Source organism: Zingiber officinale, chromosome 1B, assembly GCF_018446385.1.
Source record: "Zingiber officinale cultivar Zhangliang chromosome 1B, Zo_v1.1, whole genome shotgun sequence".
In the NCBI taxonomy this organism is placed as follows: Eukaryota; Viridiplantae; Streptophyta; class Magnoliopsida; order Zingiberales; family Zingiberaceae; genus Zingiber; species Zingiber officinale.
The window spans coordinates 28,992,569-29,009,893 of record NC_055986.1 but is presented as its reverse complement, the minus strand read 5'-3'; the positions used below and the strand labels follow the sequence as shown (position 1 = coordinate 29,009,893).

The following is a 17,325-nucleotide window of genomic DNA, read 5'->3' as shown; positions in this document are numbered from 1 at the left end:
TACCATCTTTGGAAACATTATAAATGCTAGAACACCCTGTCTCTTTTCCTTCCTTTCCCTCCTGTCTCATTTTCAGATCTGTGCCCCCAAATCTGAACAGGTAAAAGGTTGGAAGTGTTTTTTTTCCCCAAAAAAGTAAAACTGACGGACACTTTAGTCTGTACATGCTATGGAATCACTTGAATGATTTCTCAATATTAATGGTTGTCTGGTACTGCTTGCAGCTGTATATTGAGATGTGCAAATTCTCTCTATAGAAAATTTATATTTAAAAGACTTGGAACTGCATTTGTTTCTGTATGAACATAATGAAGTTTTGCTTTCACCAGACAAATACTTGCTGAGTGGTTCAGCTCTGTACATGATAATCTATATCATCCACCACATAATTGGACAGCATTGGTGCGGGATCATCTTAACAGGAGCTTGGGTGTGAATGGATTGATTGCAGAGTTTGAATCATCAAAATCTGTATCTTTTCTTTCACAACCTTTCCCAGAATGTTTTTGTAGAACTTCCAAATCTTCTGTTATCCCTGACCATGCCATGAGCAACAGTCTCAAGTCGCAATACATAAGTGAGGATGAATGCCCTGAATGGATGGCTCGTGGCCTAGCGATGGCCTTCTCTAATGCTCCTGCAGCCAAAGATGATGATGTTGAGGAGGATGAGTTTCAAGAAGATGATGAGGCAGTGACTGAGGCTGAATCTGATACTGGGAATAGAAGTGATGTGAGTAGATCCATCGAGCAAGATGAAGAGATGGATCCAGATGATTAAGTTCGTAAACAGTATGTAGATGTTGAAAATATTCAATTTTCATGTTGCCTTTCATCAGGAGGCTTGGAGCACATGTCCAGATAGTAATGGTCTAACCAGACTTGCAGCTAATGAGTTTGCCATGATTCTTTTTGCCGGCTGCAAGCAATCTCGATGAGCGCAAGTGCTTAGCTCCAAAGATATAGTGTGACTCTTGCTGTGTCTTCTTATCTTCTTATACAGTCTCAGTATGAAAATTAACCACCCCAGAGCATTCCTTTTCTTGCCCTTTTCTTGAATCTTTGTTCCAAGTTGATCTTGTATATTTTGATTTGTATTTGTTTAGGATACAAATTAGCTTGGGAAGGAGTAAATTTTCTTTAACTTTGTACAAGCTTCCCAGCTACATGCTAACCTTTGTGGACCTAAATTTTCGTGGTGGTTTTGTTTCAGCCAGGCAATAAGCCTTAATTGGACTCGCGTGTTTCTTTAGTTTTTACCTGCATGGGATGTGTGCGTGAAATGTGATAAAATATTCCCTTCTTGTTTCTCTTTGTGCGGTGAGTAAAAGGAAACTCACTCATTTCAAATGTTCATCGTTGGTCCTATATTGGGATAAAGTGAATTATGATGATCACATCATCTTTTTACGTGAGAGGGATTTTATTTTTCGAATGATTATTTTCTCGGAGAGTCAATCTATTCTCATGTGATAATTTATCCTTCAAGTACCAATTTGATTATACTTGAATTATTTGTTTCACTTTTTATACTTATCTTTTAATAGGATGGGATGCATTTTTACACTTATCTTTTGCAATTTTTTTTTAAAAAAATTTAGCAGAGAGCTACTTTTTCTAATGAAGCAACTTTATCACTCGTGGAGGCAACCTATTTTTTTTCTAATGATTTTACTTCAACCAGCGGTCACAATTCACACTTGAATAAACTAAACGCTTTTATTTAAAAAAGGTTATAGTTGTCCCCGAGACAAATCTGTAGCGGCTAGGTAACTCTGCAGCGGTTAGATTTTTTTAAGGGCTTAATCAGGTAGGTATAGGGATGAATCTTAACTTGTAGTGCAGGGATTTAAGACTTTTTAAGTGTTTAATCGTGTATTTAAAGGTCGAATTCCAATTGTAATGTAGTTGAGGATTTTTTTTTTTTAAGTGGGATGACAACTAATCTCCAGGAGCACTTTCATATTTATACTAATGATCAGTAAAGTAAAAATTTTTTATAAGATCGGATCAGTCATCTGAGATGAGATTTAGTTGGATACTGGATTATAAAAAGAAAATTATGATTGTACTAATCAACTTGGATATATCTACATTAAATAGAAGACAATATAAAAGATCCATAATTCTATAGTGGACAGGACTATTGAAAGTTAAGACGGAGAGAATGAAGCTTCTTTGTGTCCTCTGAAAAATAATCAGATTTTTTTTTTGGGAAAAAAATAATATACATGTTTTCTACTATCGGATTACTTTTCTTATTTTTTGATAATTTATCAAAAGACGTATTTAAGTTTTTGAATTTACCAAAAGATACATATTACTTTAGTATTTATCAAATGACATATTTTTTTACAATGATCTTCCTATTCTATTATCCTGACAAATTTAACTAATTTTCTTTTTCTTTTCTTTGTCATTTCTCTCTCTTCTCTTTCCTATTATGCATGCAACGTATCTTCTCTTTCCTTCTTCTTTTTTATCTTCTCTTTGTTTTTCTTTTTTTTTTTCCAATTTTTTTCTCAAATATATTATAAGAGATCAAGCCCATGTTGGGCCTGATATCTCTCCATATCTAGCCCAATGTGTGCCTGATATGAAGAGATATCAGGTCTAACAACAGGGAAAAAAAAGAAAAAAAAGGGAGAGATTTAGATTTTTCAACACTTCTGGTCTACTACTAGAAATGTTGAAAATAACAATAGAGATCATATTTACACTCTTTATAATTTTAGAAATCTACAGGACTTGAAATGATTGCAATCTGAGGTCTCTAAGTCGATTAGTGAGTTTTGACCGAAACTCACTGATAGACCTAGAGAGCTCCGATTGCACCCATTTCAGTTCCTATGGATTTCTAAAATTGTAAATCTGCCATTTTTTTTATTAGGCCTGATATCTCCCCATATCAGGCCCAACGTGGGCCTGATATGGGAGATATCAGGCCTAATAACAAAAAAAAGAAAAAAAATAAAGAAAGAAAGAGAGATTTAGGTTTTTCAAAACCTCTGGTCCACCACTAGGAATGTCGAAAATAATATAAAGAGCATATTTGGACTCCTTGCAATTTTATAAATTCACAAGAACTGAAATGGGTGCAATCGGAGCTCTCTAGGTCCATCAGTGGATTTCGGTCAAAACCCACTGATGGACCCAGAGAACTCCGATTGCACCCATTTCAGTTTATGTGAATTTCTAATATTGCAAGGAGTCAAAAATATGTTTTCTATTATTTATTTCAACTTCTAAAAGATGTTAAAATATAATAAGAAAGAATCAGCAAAACAATCTCTATATATTTTAGATTTTTCAAAACCTCTGGTCCACCACTAGGAATGCCAAAAATAACAATGGAGAGCATATCCTTACAATATTAGAAATCCACAGAAACTGAAATGGGTACAATCGGAGCTTTCTAGGTCTAAATCTCTTTTTTTTTTCTTTTTTTCTTATTAGGCCTGATATGAAGAGATACCAGGTCTAATAACAAAAAAAAAAAGAAAAAAAAAAGAGAGATTTAGGTTTTTCAAAACCTCTGGTCCACCGCTAGGAATGTCAAAAATAACAATGGAGAGCATATTTGAACTCCTTTTAATTTTAGAAATCCATAAGATCTGAAATGGCTGCAATCTGAGGTCTCTAGATCGATCAGTGAGTTTCGATCAAAACTCACTAATGGACCTAGAGAGCTTCGATTGCACCCATTTCAGTTTTTGTGGAATTCTAATGTTGCAAGGAGTTAAAATATACTATCTATTATTTATTTTAACTTCTAAAAGATGTTAAAATATAATAAGAAAGAATCAGCAAAACATTCTCCATACGTTTTAGGTTTTAGAAAACCTCTGGTCCACCACTAGTAATGCAAAAAATAACAATGGAGAGTATATTTGAACTCCTTGCAACATTAGAAATCCACAGAAACTGAAATGGGTGCAATCGGAGCTCTCTAGATCTAAATCTCTCTTTTTTTCTTTTTTTTTTCTTATTTTTGTTATTAGGCCTGATATGAAGAGATATCAAGCCCACGTTGGGCCTGATATCTCTTCATATCAGGCCCAATGTGAGCCTGATATCTCCCCATATCAGGCCCAATATGGACATGATATGGGAGATATCAGGTCTAATAAAAAAAAAAAAATAAAAAAAGAAAGAAAGAGAGATTTAGGTTTTTCAAAACCTCTGGTCCACCACTAGGAATGCCAAAAATAACAATGGAGAGCATATTTGGACTCTTTTCAATTTTAAAAATCCATAGGACTTGAAATGGATGCAATCTGAGGTCTCTAGGTCGATCAGTGGGTTTCGATCAAAATTCACTGATGGACCTAGAGAGCTCTGATTGCACTCATTTCAGTTTCTGTGGAATTCTAATGTTGCAAGGAGTTAAAATATACCATCTATTATTTATTTTAACTTCTAAAAGATGTTAAAATATAATAAGAAAGAATCAACAAAATATTCTCCATACGTTTTAGATTTTTCAAAACCTCTGGTCTACCATTAGGAATGCCAAAAATAACAATGGAGAGCATATTTGAACTCCTTGCAACATTAGAAATTCACAGAAACTGAAATAGGTGCAATCGGAGCTCTCTAGGTCTAAATCTCTCTCTTTTTTTTTGTTATTATGCCCGATATCTCTTTATATTAGGCCCAATGTGGGCCTGATATCTCCCCATATCAGGCCTAACGTGGACCTGATATGGGAGATATCAGGCCTAATAACAAAAAAAATTAAAAAAAGAAAGAAAGAAAGAAAGAAAGAAAGAAAGAAAGAGAGATTTAGGTTTTTCAAAACCTCTGGTCCACCACTAGGAATGCCAAAAATAACAATGGAGAGCATATTTGGACTTTTTTCAATTTTAGAAATCTATAGGACCTGAAATGACTGCAATCTGAGGTCTCTAGGTCGATCAGTGGATTTCGATCAAAACCCACTGATGGACCTAGAGAGCTCCGATTACACTCATTTCAGTTTCTACGGAATTCTAATGTTGCAAGGAGTTAAAATATACCATCTATTATTTATTTTAACTTCTAATAGATGTTAAAATATAATAAGAAAGAATCAGCAAAATATTCTCCATACGTTTTAGGATTTTTCAAAACCTCTGGTCCACCACTAAGAATGTCAAAAATAACAATGGAGAGCATATTTGAACTCCTTACAACATTAGAAATTCACAGAAACTGAAATAGGTGCAATCGGAGCTCTCTAGGTCTAAATCTCTCTTTCTTTCTTTTTTTGTCTTTTTTTTTTGTTATTATGCCCGATATCTCTTCATATCAGGCCCAATGTGGGCCTGATATCTCCCCATATCAGGCCCAACGTGGACTTGATATGGGAGATATCAGGTCTAATAACAAAAAAAAAATTAAAAAAAAAAGAGAGAGAGATTTAGGTTTTTCAAAATCTCTGGTCCACCGCTAGGATTGCTAAAAATAACAATAGAGAACATATTTGGACTCCTTTTAATTTTAGAAATTCATAGGATCTGAAATGACTGCAATCTGAGGCCTCTAGGTCGATTAGTGGGTTTCGATCAAAACCCACTGATGGACCTAGAGAGCTCTGATTGCACCCATTTTAGTTTCTGTGGAATTCTAATGTTGCAAGGAGTTAAAATATGCTATCTATTATTTATTTTAACTTCTAAAAGATGTTAAAATGCAATAAGAAATAATCAGCAAAACATTTCCCATACGTTTTAGGTTTTCAAAACCTCTGGTCCACCACAAGGAATGCCAAAAAATAACAATGGAGAGCATATTTGAACTCCTTGCAATATTAGAAATTCACAGAAATTGAAATGAGTGCAATTGAAGCTCTCTAGGTCTATCAGTGGATTTTAATCGAAACCCACTTATAGACCTAAAGAGTTTCGATTGCACCCATTTCAGTTCTTGTGGATTTCTAAAATTGCAAAGAGTCCAAATATGCTCTTCATTATTATTTTCAGCATTCTGGACCAGATATTTTGAAAAATCTAAATATCTCCTTTTTTTTGTTATTAGGCCTGATATGAAGAGATATCAGGCCCACTTGGGCCTGATATCTCTTCATATCAGGCCCAATGTGTGCTTGATGTCTTCCCATATCAGGCCTAACATGAGCTTGATATGGGAAATATCAAGCCTAATAAAAAAAAAAAAAAGAGATTTAGGTTGTGAACCTGATATGATTTATATATCAGGCCCAGTAGGGATCCTTTGGTCCGCAAATTGCGGACCAGGAGATGGTCCATTGATGTGGACCCTTGATTTGAATGGACCCCATCTATTTAAAGATGAAGTCCATCCAAATCAAGAGTCCTCATGTAATGGATCATCCCCTAGTCCATAATTTGCGGACCAGAGGATCTGCTCTCTATCAAGCCTATGTTATACATACACGCATTGAAAAAAAAGAGAGGAAATAAAAGAACGGAGAGGAAAAATTAAATTGGTTGTCTGAATAGAAAAAAATAAATAAAAGAGAGAATAAGAAATAAAAGTAAAAAAAATCAAATTTATCATAAGCGTAAAATAGAAAATATATTTAAAAAGATAGTATTTTTTTTTACAAATATCAAATAGCATATATTTTTTTTTTGATAAATTATCATTTTTTCTTTGTCGACCGTGTTTTTTTTTTAACAAAGTACTCAAAAATGTCCAAAGAAATTTATAAAAAATATTTTCATGCGAAATAAATAAGTGCAGGAAAATTCTTATATAATCCAAAATTGAGGCTTCGGTTGGTCAGCCTGCGGTTATTGCCGAACACGTGACTCGGATCACCGTGCCCTGATTTCCATCCTCAATCCTCGCGGGTCACGCCCCGCCGTTTTTTTCCAGTCGCCTTTCCTCTCTCCTTCTTCGCCACCGCCGGGTCGCGCCGCGCATGGAGACTTCCTCCCCCGTCGTCGTTGACGCCTTCTCGATCACCAACGCTTATGGCCTCTCCGTCTCCGCCAAGGCGGTCGCCCGCTACTCCCTCTCCCTCTCCCTCTCCGCCCTCGACTCCGTCGCTCCGCCTGCCGTAGTCCGAACCGACATATTTCGCCATGCCTCCGCCCCGGCCGCCCTCGCCCGCCGCAGCATGCGCCGAATCAGGCGGAGGACTCACACAGAGGGTGGCGGCGAGGACGACGGCTTCTTCGGGGACGGCCACGATGGGCCTTTCGGCGGTGGAGGAGACGGAGGAAGAGGTTGGAATTCGGGAGATTCCGACCCTGGCTGGGACGGATCGGGCGATTCGTCTTCGTCGGATCCGGCGTTCGATTTTATTTATGAGGTTGTCTGCTGGATCGCCTTCTCCAGCTGCGCCCACTTCGCCTTTAAGAGGATGGGCCGGCTTCTGGCTCCGAGGGGGCCCTCGGTGTGCTGATCGAACTGTTCCCGGATAATGCAACCTCACGGATTAAGGTCTCCTCCTCTTTGGATGCATATAATTTGTGTATAGACAGACTCTTCCTTTTCATCCGTTCATGTGAAAATATGATTATGCAATTGAGTACGGTTTATTTATTTTATTTTAACTGCATCATTAACTGCAATTGAGTACAATGCCCCCATTTTTATACAAGTTTCTTGTTTGAGAAGGTCAATGGCTAGTTGATTACACTTTGAAGCATACATGCTAGTAATTGGGATTGATATATGTTGACAAGGCATCATAATGTGAAACTGTTTTTAAACAAGTAAAATTCCTTGTTTCTCACGTTGTATAATCATGTAAAACCTATGGGTTTCATATCTTGCCTTATCGTTGGATGACAAAACAGAATGTTCTTCAAAGATAATTATACAAGTATTTTGTTGCAACTACTGCATTGTAGATGCATCTACTTTTTTCTTGTTCTTGCGCGTGTATAAATACCATCCCTTTGAGCACTATTTTTCTCATAGGAGTGGTTTAGCACTATCTTGGTTTCAGCTTCATTAGAATCCAATTGAAACAGGAATTTGTAGTTACTTTCTACCAAGAATAGGCTAGTTAGGTAGCATGTTAGGGATAGAGGTTAAAGGTCATTGTGGTTTGATGTGTTTTTGAATATAATACCTTGTTTGAACTACAAAATTTCCACTATATTTATGAAATGGAAAATGAGTGGAGGCTTATAGTAGTAGATTGGTAGATGCACTGTCTTTTTTTGAGCTAGTAGTGTCTATGACTAGTCTTGACGAAGTCTGATGTATCTTCAGAATATTACCACGAAGTAAAATTTGGTCTTGTGAATGCATTTATGTTACATTGCCACCTAAAATCTATCTGATGATGACCCTTGCTTCTAGGAGGCAAGTAAGAGTTTCATAAGAAGTGTTGGAATAAGAGATAGAGGCTTTGGTAAAGGAGAGTGCAAGTAGTTTCACTTATTTTATGAAAATACAAATCTTTAAGTTCTTTTTTCCACGGACTTGAAATTCAGTCCAAATTTCATGCCAGGGTAACTAATCATGGCACATCATCCTTGAGAATCCAAGGATATAAAATTCCAGTTTTTTTTACTGAGACATGAATAGGCTAATGAATGGGACCACAGTCTAGATGACATTGTCACTATCAGAACTCTTAAATTTCTTATCAGAGTTAAATTTTTTTGGATCATATAGAAGTTTGCCCCAGGACAATGGTGCAATAGTTAGACCCTTCAATGGATAACCAAGGGATTTAAGGTTCGAGTCTTAGCTGCGACGGACTGCAAAGGACTTTTCCCTCCAGTGAGAAATGGGCCTAAGAACACTGGTCACATCTGTATAGGCCTCCATGAGCGTTTCTCGATTTACCCTACCGGTGGGCCGGGTTGGTCACCTCCAAGATTAATTGATTCGAATAGCTAGATACCTGGATTACAAAAAAAAAAAAAAAAAATACCGCAACGACCAATGTAATTCAGATTTTTGAACTTATAATCTTAATTTGTATAGCGCTTGAGTATTATTTGCAAATTGTTTTGCTATAACTCTTTCATCACATCTGTGCCATCTCAATAGCATGTGGTTCTGCTTCTAGACAATTTAGTAAGTATTCCAAAAATGAACCAGATCCACCAATCTGATCTGAGTCGACCCAAAAAATATCAGGATTCTGGTCGGGTTCAGATTGAAATGTTTCAAGTTGGAGATTTTCGGATCAGGTTGACCCAAATTTAGGGGTTACTGGTTTTTTTTGGGTTAAATCAAATTTTATTTTGAAAATTAAGATACTTTTATATTTATCAATGTCAATATTAGTATGATAATGATGAAGTATTAGATAAAAATGAACAATTATAGGGAAAATGGCAAAAAAAAAAAAAAGAATCATTTTTAATCGGGTTATTCGGGTTGGTTTGTTGAGTTTGGGTTTTAGGGATTTCAGGTTGTATTCGGGTTCAGGTTGGGATTTTTTATAATTTTTTTTCAACCCGATCCATCCGAATTGACACCCCTACAAATTGGTGGTATGTGATTTTTTTCCCCGCTCACTCAAGCTCCTCCCCTCCAGAATCTAAGATCGGCTTCCCATCTGGTGAGATCCAAACATCCTGAAATGTAACATGGAGTACAACTTGGACCAACTTGCCAGCATGGTCCCTCTAACATTCAAGTCAATCATCGATCATAGAAGGTCGACGAAGAAGAACACTAAAGAAGAAGATGAAGAAAGCTAATAGAAAGGAATTGCCTCCGCTTGTCAGAATAAGAGGACCAACATTTTCTTAGAACTTACCATTCGTGGTGTTTATAATAGTTATCATAAAAGGTATTGTGCACCCCTCTACTTGTCCAATGAGTTGGTGAAGACGAGCACAGTTTGTTACACCCTCCTCCATTCACTAATTGCCACGTATTAGGATGAAGGAATTAAAGAAACCAAATCTGACATCCACTACTTGTCTATCAATTGTCACATTCTTAACTAGAAACTTCGGAGCTTTTGATGCTAGGCAAAAATGTGTCTTAGATGTTTGGTGGAAGATACTCCTGATGCTTGGTGGAACTTGGCTATATTGCTCGCTGGAATTTGGTGATATTGCTTGGCAGACCTTGGTGGTATTGTCCGGCAGAACTTGGTGACATTGTCCGGCGGAGTTTGGTGATATTGCTCGGGGAAGTAGATTGATTTGAAAGCATAGTAACTTTATTTTACTGTAGCTTTAAGTAGCATTGTGAGAAATCAGAGTGCATGGGAATACCAGCTGATTTCCTTGGCACTGTAATTTTGTGTAGCATTTTACTATAGTGACGCGATGCTGAAGTAGTGTCATACTGTAGCAATTGAGAATGTGATTGCTCGGAGAACAAGTTGATTTCCTTAGCAGTGCAGTTACGGTTGAAAAACACGGCACCTTAGTAACACGGCACTGTATAAACGTGGTACTATAGCAATTGAGAATATGTTTGTTCGAAGGAATAAGTTGATTTCCTTAGCACTGCAGCATATTGTAGCATCGGTGTGTGAAATTGTAATCGCTTGGGCGAATAGACTCTGGCTTCTGGAAGTGCTCCGGAAAAATCCGGATACCATCGGTGTGTGAAATTGTCTTGTCGATTCATTTATTCTAGGAATAATTAGAGCCTCCAATTTTTCAATAGAACCCCCTGTTTCTTTCCGTCTGCTTTCTCCTTTATCGAATAAGAAGGTTCCGAGCATACTTTAGTCATCTTTCGTCAACATATTTGGTTAACATCTTGTGCAAATATGCCAAATGATAATTCTTGTACGCAATTTGTTGTATGTTTGTGAGGCTAATTTTGGTTCTGGGCCATCTTCTTCCCCCTTAAAGTCAATGGATCAACGATGTTCACAAGTTATAATTTCATTTGAAGTAATTTTATGGTGCTATGCTATTTTACTTTCTGTTGCATAACTTTGAATCAATTTTATAGACGAGTTAATTCTAGAAAATAAAAAGGATCAAAATTGACCATTTTATTTTAACTTTCTATTTTAAATATTCACTCACTCATTAATTCAAATTTGTTAAATTATATATATATATATATATATATATATATATATATATATATATATATATATATATAATTCATGAATTATTTAATTTATTTATGCCTCATAAATCATAGTTTCAAGTAACTCGCCTATAATTTTTTCCCCTCTATCTAGGGCCAATCCAAGCCCACCATTGGTCCATCCATACAAGTCACGGACCCAAATGGGTTAACTTGCCTAGATCCATCTTTAAATGGATTGATAAAATTTCAAATTAACTCATTTAATTTTTTTGACAGACCAATTCAATAGATCCAATCTAAATTTATGGCTTTATCCTCTATTGGGACAAATGTTGGTGCTGAATTTAATAAAAAAATTTGGGTTGGATGGTCTCGAGCTAAAGTACTTATGGGTGGAAAAATCTCTCTTTACGAGCGGAGTATTGATTCGGCGTTGGATGGACTTACAAGAATAGTGAAGATTGCAGGCCAGGTCAAATGTTGATGACTTGCTGCATCGCTTCCTTGATTTGCTATTAGAGATTGGTTGAAAACTTCTATGAGACTGTGTCGGTCGTCTGCAAAATTAATTGAATTGTAAAAATTGACATCTGGATTTAAAAAAAAATGATGCTTATTTAATTTCAATTCTTTTTTTTAAACATAAACTAATCGAAAAACAATGGTACTGATATGATTATGAGGAGGGGCCCATCAAAGATGGATCAAAGTAAAAAAGAGTGACTGACGTGGAGATTAAAGTCAAGACAGACAAAAGTAAGGTCCATTGATCAGGTGAAGTTGGCCGAATGGGTCTCCAATGTCGGTCGGACATGACCGTCCGAGCAGCCATCCTTTGAAAAGCTCGTGATTGAGGTTAAGGGACAAATAGTAAATTCCTTGGCCCACCGTCCCCGCCAAGCGGACGACGTATTCGGTCGGACAAAAGACAACCCTCCGACAACTAGATAGTCGAGTGTAGGAGAATAACTCAATTTAGTGCGACCAAGCTTGGACGTCCTTGCCGAGCGGCCACCAGTCGACCTATAGTGGGATCCCCTTGCATATCTCATCGTTCACTTTTGTAGGCTTGTGCCACTGACAACAAAGCATGCCCAGTAGACAAATCACATTTTAGAAGCTTTTACTCTGTCACATCAGAGATTTGTGTGCTCGCTCAAGGAAAGTTGTTAATGACATTTTTTGACTTGTCTTTTCCTAAACACTTTAGAAAATATATATATGCTTTGAAATGTGTGCACAGGCGCTACAGTGACACTATAAAAGTGAATTTCCATTCACAGACGGAAGTATATGTTACTTTACTATTTAACATGCTCATTGCTACAACTTTTCTACCATTCTATCACCTCTCTTGGCATAGGACGACAATGGGAAGGGAAGGGGACCGAGGTTGCTTGGGTTTGGGAACTAGAGGTTTATCTGTAGAGGTGAATGGCGAGTGCGATTACAATAAGAGAGGAGTCGAGGATTAGAGAGAACTGTGGAGAGGCTTGATTGAGCCTTTTGGGGAACAAAGGATGAGGAGCATGGGTTACGACTTATGAGAGTTGCAGGGATTCTTGCCTCAACGCACACTAGTGAGTTGTGATTCATTTGACTAGTTTTTTAGTCCCACATTACTAGTTTTGCAAACGATTACCGGAGAGAACAATGTAAATGGCTGCAGCATGCAGCTCTTCAAACCATGCAGCTGTGTGACAAGCACAAAGCGAATTATTCTTTCGCCTTTTACTAAAGAATACCGTGTGTTTGTTATTTTAAACAGCATACAGTAAATTTTTTGAAGGGGCTTCTTTCTAAATAGGGTCCCGGCAAAATATAATTTAAGACTTTTTTCCTATTACTTTTCTGATTTAGTTATTTACCAACTTGTATTTAAATTTTATTACTACGTGCAAGAATTCTGACGTTATATTTTATTTTTCTCCTCTATGATATGTGCTTGTTTTGTTGATCCTTTTTGTGGTCGAGGCTGTGCTTAAGCAAATTATCTTAAATCAGAAAGTCAAATTGGTATCCGTAGTTTCCAAAAGATGCTTTTCAAGCTATATCGCATCTCTCTCGTCAGAGGACGGCAGCGGCAAGGGAATGGAAGGGTACCAGGGCTGGTCGGATTGTGAGCTAGGGTTTCTTGACAGACGTAAATAGGACATTCGTTTAGGGTTTTGAGCAAAGAGAGAAGAGGCGTTGGAAAGCCGGTCGGGCAGCAACGGAGGAGGCAGCGAAGGATAAAAGAGAGGGAGGCCGTAAGTAAGCAGTGTTGATTGTGTGCATCAACGTTGTGACATTATGATGGTGTCGGCGAAAGTTTGGCTTGCTTTTTAGTCCCACATCGCCCGTGGTTTCTGATTCTTCCTCTGAAAAATAGATAAAATGGTACAGGCTCCAATCGGAGAAGACACGCAGCTGTGTGGTGATCACAAAGCGAATTATTCTTTCGCCTTTTACTAAAGAATACCGTGTGATCGTTACTTTAAACAGCATACGCTAATTTTTGAAGGGTGCTTTTGCAGTGAAAGCCCCAACAAAGCAAATCAAATTTGTTTTTTCTTACTAAGGGGAGCTTCATAAACGTAATTTTGTTTTATTAATATTTGTATAAAATTATACGAGAGATATTTGTCTCATTTGGTTTAAAGTTTTGAGTTCGGTTATTAAAGGAAACATCAAAAAATATATTTGTTGTTTATTTTTATGAACTAAATATGCCGGAGAATAGGAGGAACTAAATATGCCGGAGAATAGGAGGTGGGGTCGCGCTGAGCGAGCACCACGACGGCTGGAGGTGGAGAAGGCCGCGCTCAGGGCGGAGGCTGAGCGCTAGACGGAGATGCTGGCGTTCCTCGTTATCGATGTAACCGACAGCATAAGAAGAAAAAAACAGAAGATGTTAGATGTTTCGTTTTTATCATTTTCTTTTCAGTTGTTTTTCCATCACGATGAAACAATATGGGCAATTGAATGAACAAAATAATACAGCGGGGAACAAATTAACTAATTTGTTCAGATCAAATCGGCGATGGCAAGGCAATTGCTGGCGAGCTTTGAGAGCGCGCCGTCGAAGGCGGCGAGGGGCGAGGCATCTTGCATCTCGGTGAAGCCATCCTCGCAGGTGGAGAAGTCGTCGACGAGGGCGGAGAGCATGCTGTTGATGGTGCCTTTGTCGCGCGCCTCCACCGCCTTGTCAGTCGCGTCCAGGTTGTCGAACGCGTCGCTGTAGCTGTCGTCGCACACCTGCAGCGTGCTCGCCACCATCGGGTTCATCCCAGGCTGCTTCAGCAGTGCCGCCACCGAACTCTGTGCCGCCTCAGCCTTCGCCCGACACGCCGCCATTTGCACCTTCAGAAACGCCACCGTGTCCACGAGTGCAGCGGCTTTGGCCTCCCCCACCGCCGGCAGGAAATGCTGCGCCGACGACTGGCACTGCTCCGGGTAGTCGGTTTTCTTGCAAAACTCGGCCACCGCTGCGTTGAGCAGGGGAGGCAGCGGGAGAAGGCCGCCTGCCACACCAGCGACGGACGAAATAGCAGTAGGATCCTGCGGCAGTGCAGGAGTTTGAGGTTGGGGTGCCGGAGAACTTTGCTGTTTGGCTGGCGCCGGAGCGCTTTGAAATTTGAGTGGTGAGCCGACCGGGGAGGATGCCACTTCAAAGGTGACCGAGGCGTTGCGAGGCACGCAGAGGCCGACGACAGGGCCGAGGAGGAGGAGGAGGTCGGAAGCGAAGAGGAGGAAGAATAAGCGGAGGAAAGCCATGAGGAGGAGAATGCCAGGGAGAAGGGAATGGAAGGGGTGGTATTAATATTTGAAATCGGTGAGCGGTGGAGGGAAGGAAACGGATTGGATAATTTGGGAAGGAAGGTCGTTGATCGTCCTTGCAAGTAGGGATTGGCTCGGTTAATAATAGCTAGCCACTCTTTCAACTGTAATTTGAAATTATGACCTTTTAAACTTTAGTGATTCCTTGGTTTAATTTTTAATAGACGATTTTGATTTTAATTTTTAAATTTGTTTAAACCCTAATGATTTGAAAAAGATTGATGGTGTGAGAATTGAGACCATTTACGAGGTATAATTCCTATCACCGTTTAAAATTGACGGTTTAATGATTTAGAATTGTTAAATCTTTAACCTTAATCGCCAAGTTATGATTTGTAACGATTTAGAATCGTTAAACCTTTAACCTTAATATTCGAAGAAGACGGTTATAATTCATAGTTCAAAACCACTCGTTTTGATTTAATTCACGGTTTGAAAAATTAATTTTAATATAACGGTGAAATAATATCATATTAAAATAAAAAATTTAATAATCATATCACTAAAATATTATAAATATTATTAAATGAAAGTTCTTATTGAAAAAAAATCTAAACAAATTTAAAAAATTAAAGTTTTTTTAATAGGATGATTTAAATTGTCGATTCAAACTTCTGATTCACCGATTTTACTTGAGGCTTGACCTGTAACCACCGTCTAAAAACGAATCAATTTTAATTTTGACATATTGAATAGGATCAGTGGATAATCGATGATTTTCAATTCTGGGGCCGTGATCAATAATGACAGAGCTAGAAATTATACTTTGAATAGATGAATTTAACTTGGGGATTTAGGAAAGTGACGAAACTAAGGGCATAAAAACATCTTAGTTAATAAAATTATTGTTTCCCCATTTTCTCTCTTGATTTAATATTAAAATAATCTAAAATAAATAAATTTTGTCATATGGATTAGAATCCCATAATGACATTAAAACAACTTTATCTACAGTACCCTGTCAGAGGATACAAGAACTGTGATGGATATTTTTCAACATCTACTAAATAGCGTTTAGAAAAGACTAAAACAACAAATCATACGGATAACTATATATGTTGGGTATAATAGTTCATCTACTCAGACTAACAAAAGAAATCAATGATAACTACAATCTAAAGTCTGAACTTTAGTGTTTTGTTTTGAATATGAAAATCATAATTTTATATGAAGAATCAATTTCTGATGCACAGTGCATATGTTGTATTGCTTTCTCCAAACCAATGCATTTAATTCAATGAATAAGTTTTGGTAATATTCCTATAAAGTGGTATCTTGAAGACTTGCAAAATCCTCTTGAATTATAAACTATATGTTCCCCCCTTAAATTGTTTGCTTTTATCTGTAGAACAACAACTCTTAACTTCTGAACACCGGAGGTCAAATCAAGAGTTAGATTGTAAGCCGTTGACCTAGCTCAACGAACTAATTTGGGCCCGGACTAAAGCTAAAGGGACCTGGGCTACTTCCTGAAAGAGATAATTGAGTTTAAGCTAAATGGGCCCCGACTAAAGTCCGGAAAGGGCAAAATGTGGCTCGGTGGTCATGCCTATTTACTGGCGTCGATAAAATTTTCACTAAAGGTTTTTCTCTTATTTTGAAAATAAATCGAAAGATAGTTCCTTTTTTTCAAACCGATGCATGATTTATTCTTTGCATTGACTATGCGACAAATAATATGTTAAAAGACAATATGGGATGCACACTGAGTCATAGTCTTTTACATTAAATAAAAACTCGTATAATTATACTTTAAATATAGATCTGCCACGTTAATGATTCTCGAGTACCGATTACATAAATATAAAAGGAGATATATATAGGTACACAGACGTCAGACACATAGTGAGATAAATCTCAAGTCATTATTTTTTTAAAATCGATCTTAGAGATGATATATGTCCATTAGTATGAATCATTGTGTACCTTAATTTTTTTTTTGTCTGAGATAAAAAAATTCAACTAGGACTAGAAGTTGCACACCTACCGATCCAATAGAAAAAAAAAAACTAAGACCCTAAAAATAAAACAAAAACAAAAAGTAAATTTGATTAATATTTTCTTCTACATAGAAGATTTTCAATCTTTTGACATCATAGAATACTCATTCAACGGCCGTTTTAATTGACTGTCATGTTATCTATCTTCACCTACCCTCAGCCATCTCATTGCTTCCCAATCAACTACGTTCACTAAGTTGCCACCGTGAATCCATTTCACCAAGCCATTGAAAAATTTTGATGTTGATGTCATGATCCCACTGTTACGATACATCAGGAACTTAGCTTTCTAGGGATGACATAGTTGATGGGTACTGGTGGTTAAATATTTGATTAAAATTTAATCGAATTGAATTGAATTAATCAAAATTAAATAAATTAAATTTTTTTAGCTAATCAAATTTTTAAATAAAAACTAAATAAATCGAAGCGATAAAATATTAATTAATTCAAAATCAAATTAATCAAAATTTTATAATTATAATTAAAAATTCATAATAAATTGTGATAGTACTTAAATTGAATTATATGACAATCAATTTTTTTGTCTATTCATTTTATAT

At 37.1% G+C, this 17,325-nt stretch overlaps 2 protein-coding genes and 2 non-coding genes across 4 annotated transcripts in view; 3 read left to right on the top strand and 1 right to left on the bottom strand.

The window, feature by feature from the left end:
- Positions 1-1,235, top strand: part of LOC122054249 (protein EMBRYO SAC DEVELOPMENT ARREST 30-like) — a 29,390-nt gene extending 28,155 nt beyond the window's left edge. Inside the window, exon 11 of the mRNA XM_042616057.1 lies at positions 330-1,235. Coding sequence (XP_042471991.1) covers positions 330-780 — 451 coding nt within the window. The 3' untranslated portion in view covers positions 781-1,235. The remainder of the gene's footprint in view (positions 1-329) is intronic.
- An 11,398-nt stretch (positions 1,236-12,633) lies between these two features.
- LOC121992995 lies at positions 12,634-12,753 on the top strand. The gene has a single exon (XR_006115043.1). It is a non-coding gene; the product is annotated as a U5 spliceosomal RNA (small nuclear RNA).
- Positions 12,754-13,350: 597 nt separating this feature from the next.
- LOC121992969 lies at positions 13,351-13,468 on the top strand. The gene has a single exon (XR_006115037.1). It is a non-coding gene; the product is annotated as a U5 spliceosomal RNA (small nuclear RNA).
- Positions 13,469-13,949: 481 nt separating this feature from the next.
- LOC122036118 (pectinesterase inhibitor-like) lies at positions 13,950-14,699 on the bottom strand. Its single transcript, XM_042595369.1, has one exon. The coding sequence runs from the start codon at positions 14,697-14,699 to the stop codon at positions 13,950-13,952; it is 750 nt and encodes a 249-aa protein (XP_042451303.1).
- Positions 14,700-17,325: the final 2,626 nt, after the last annotated feature.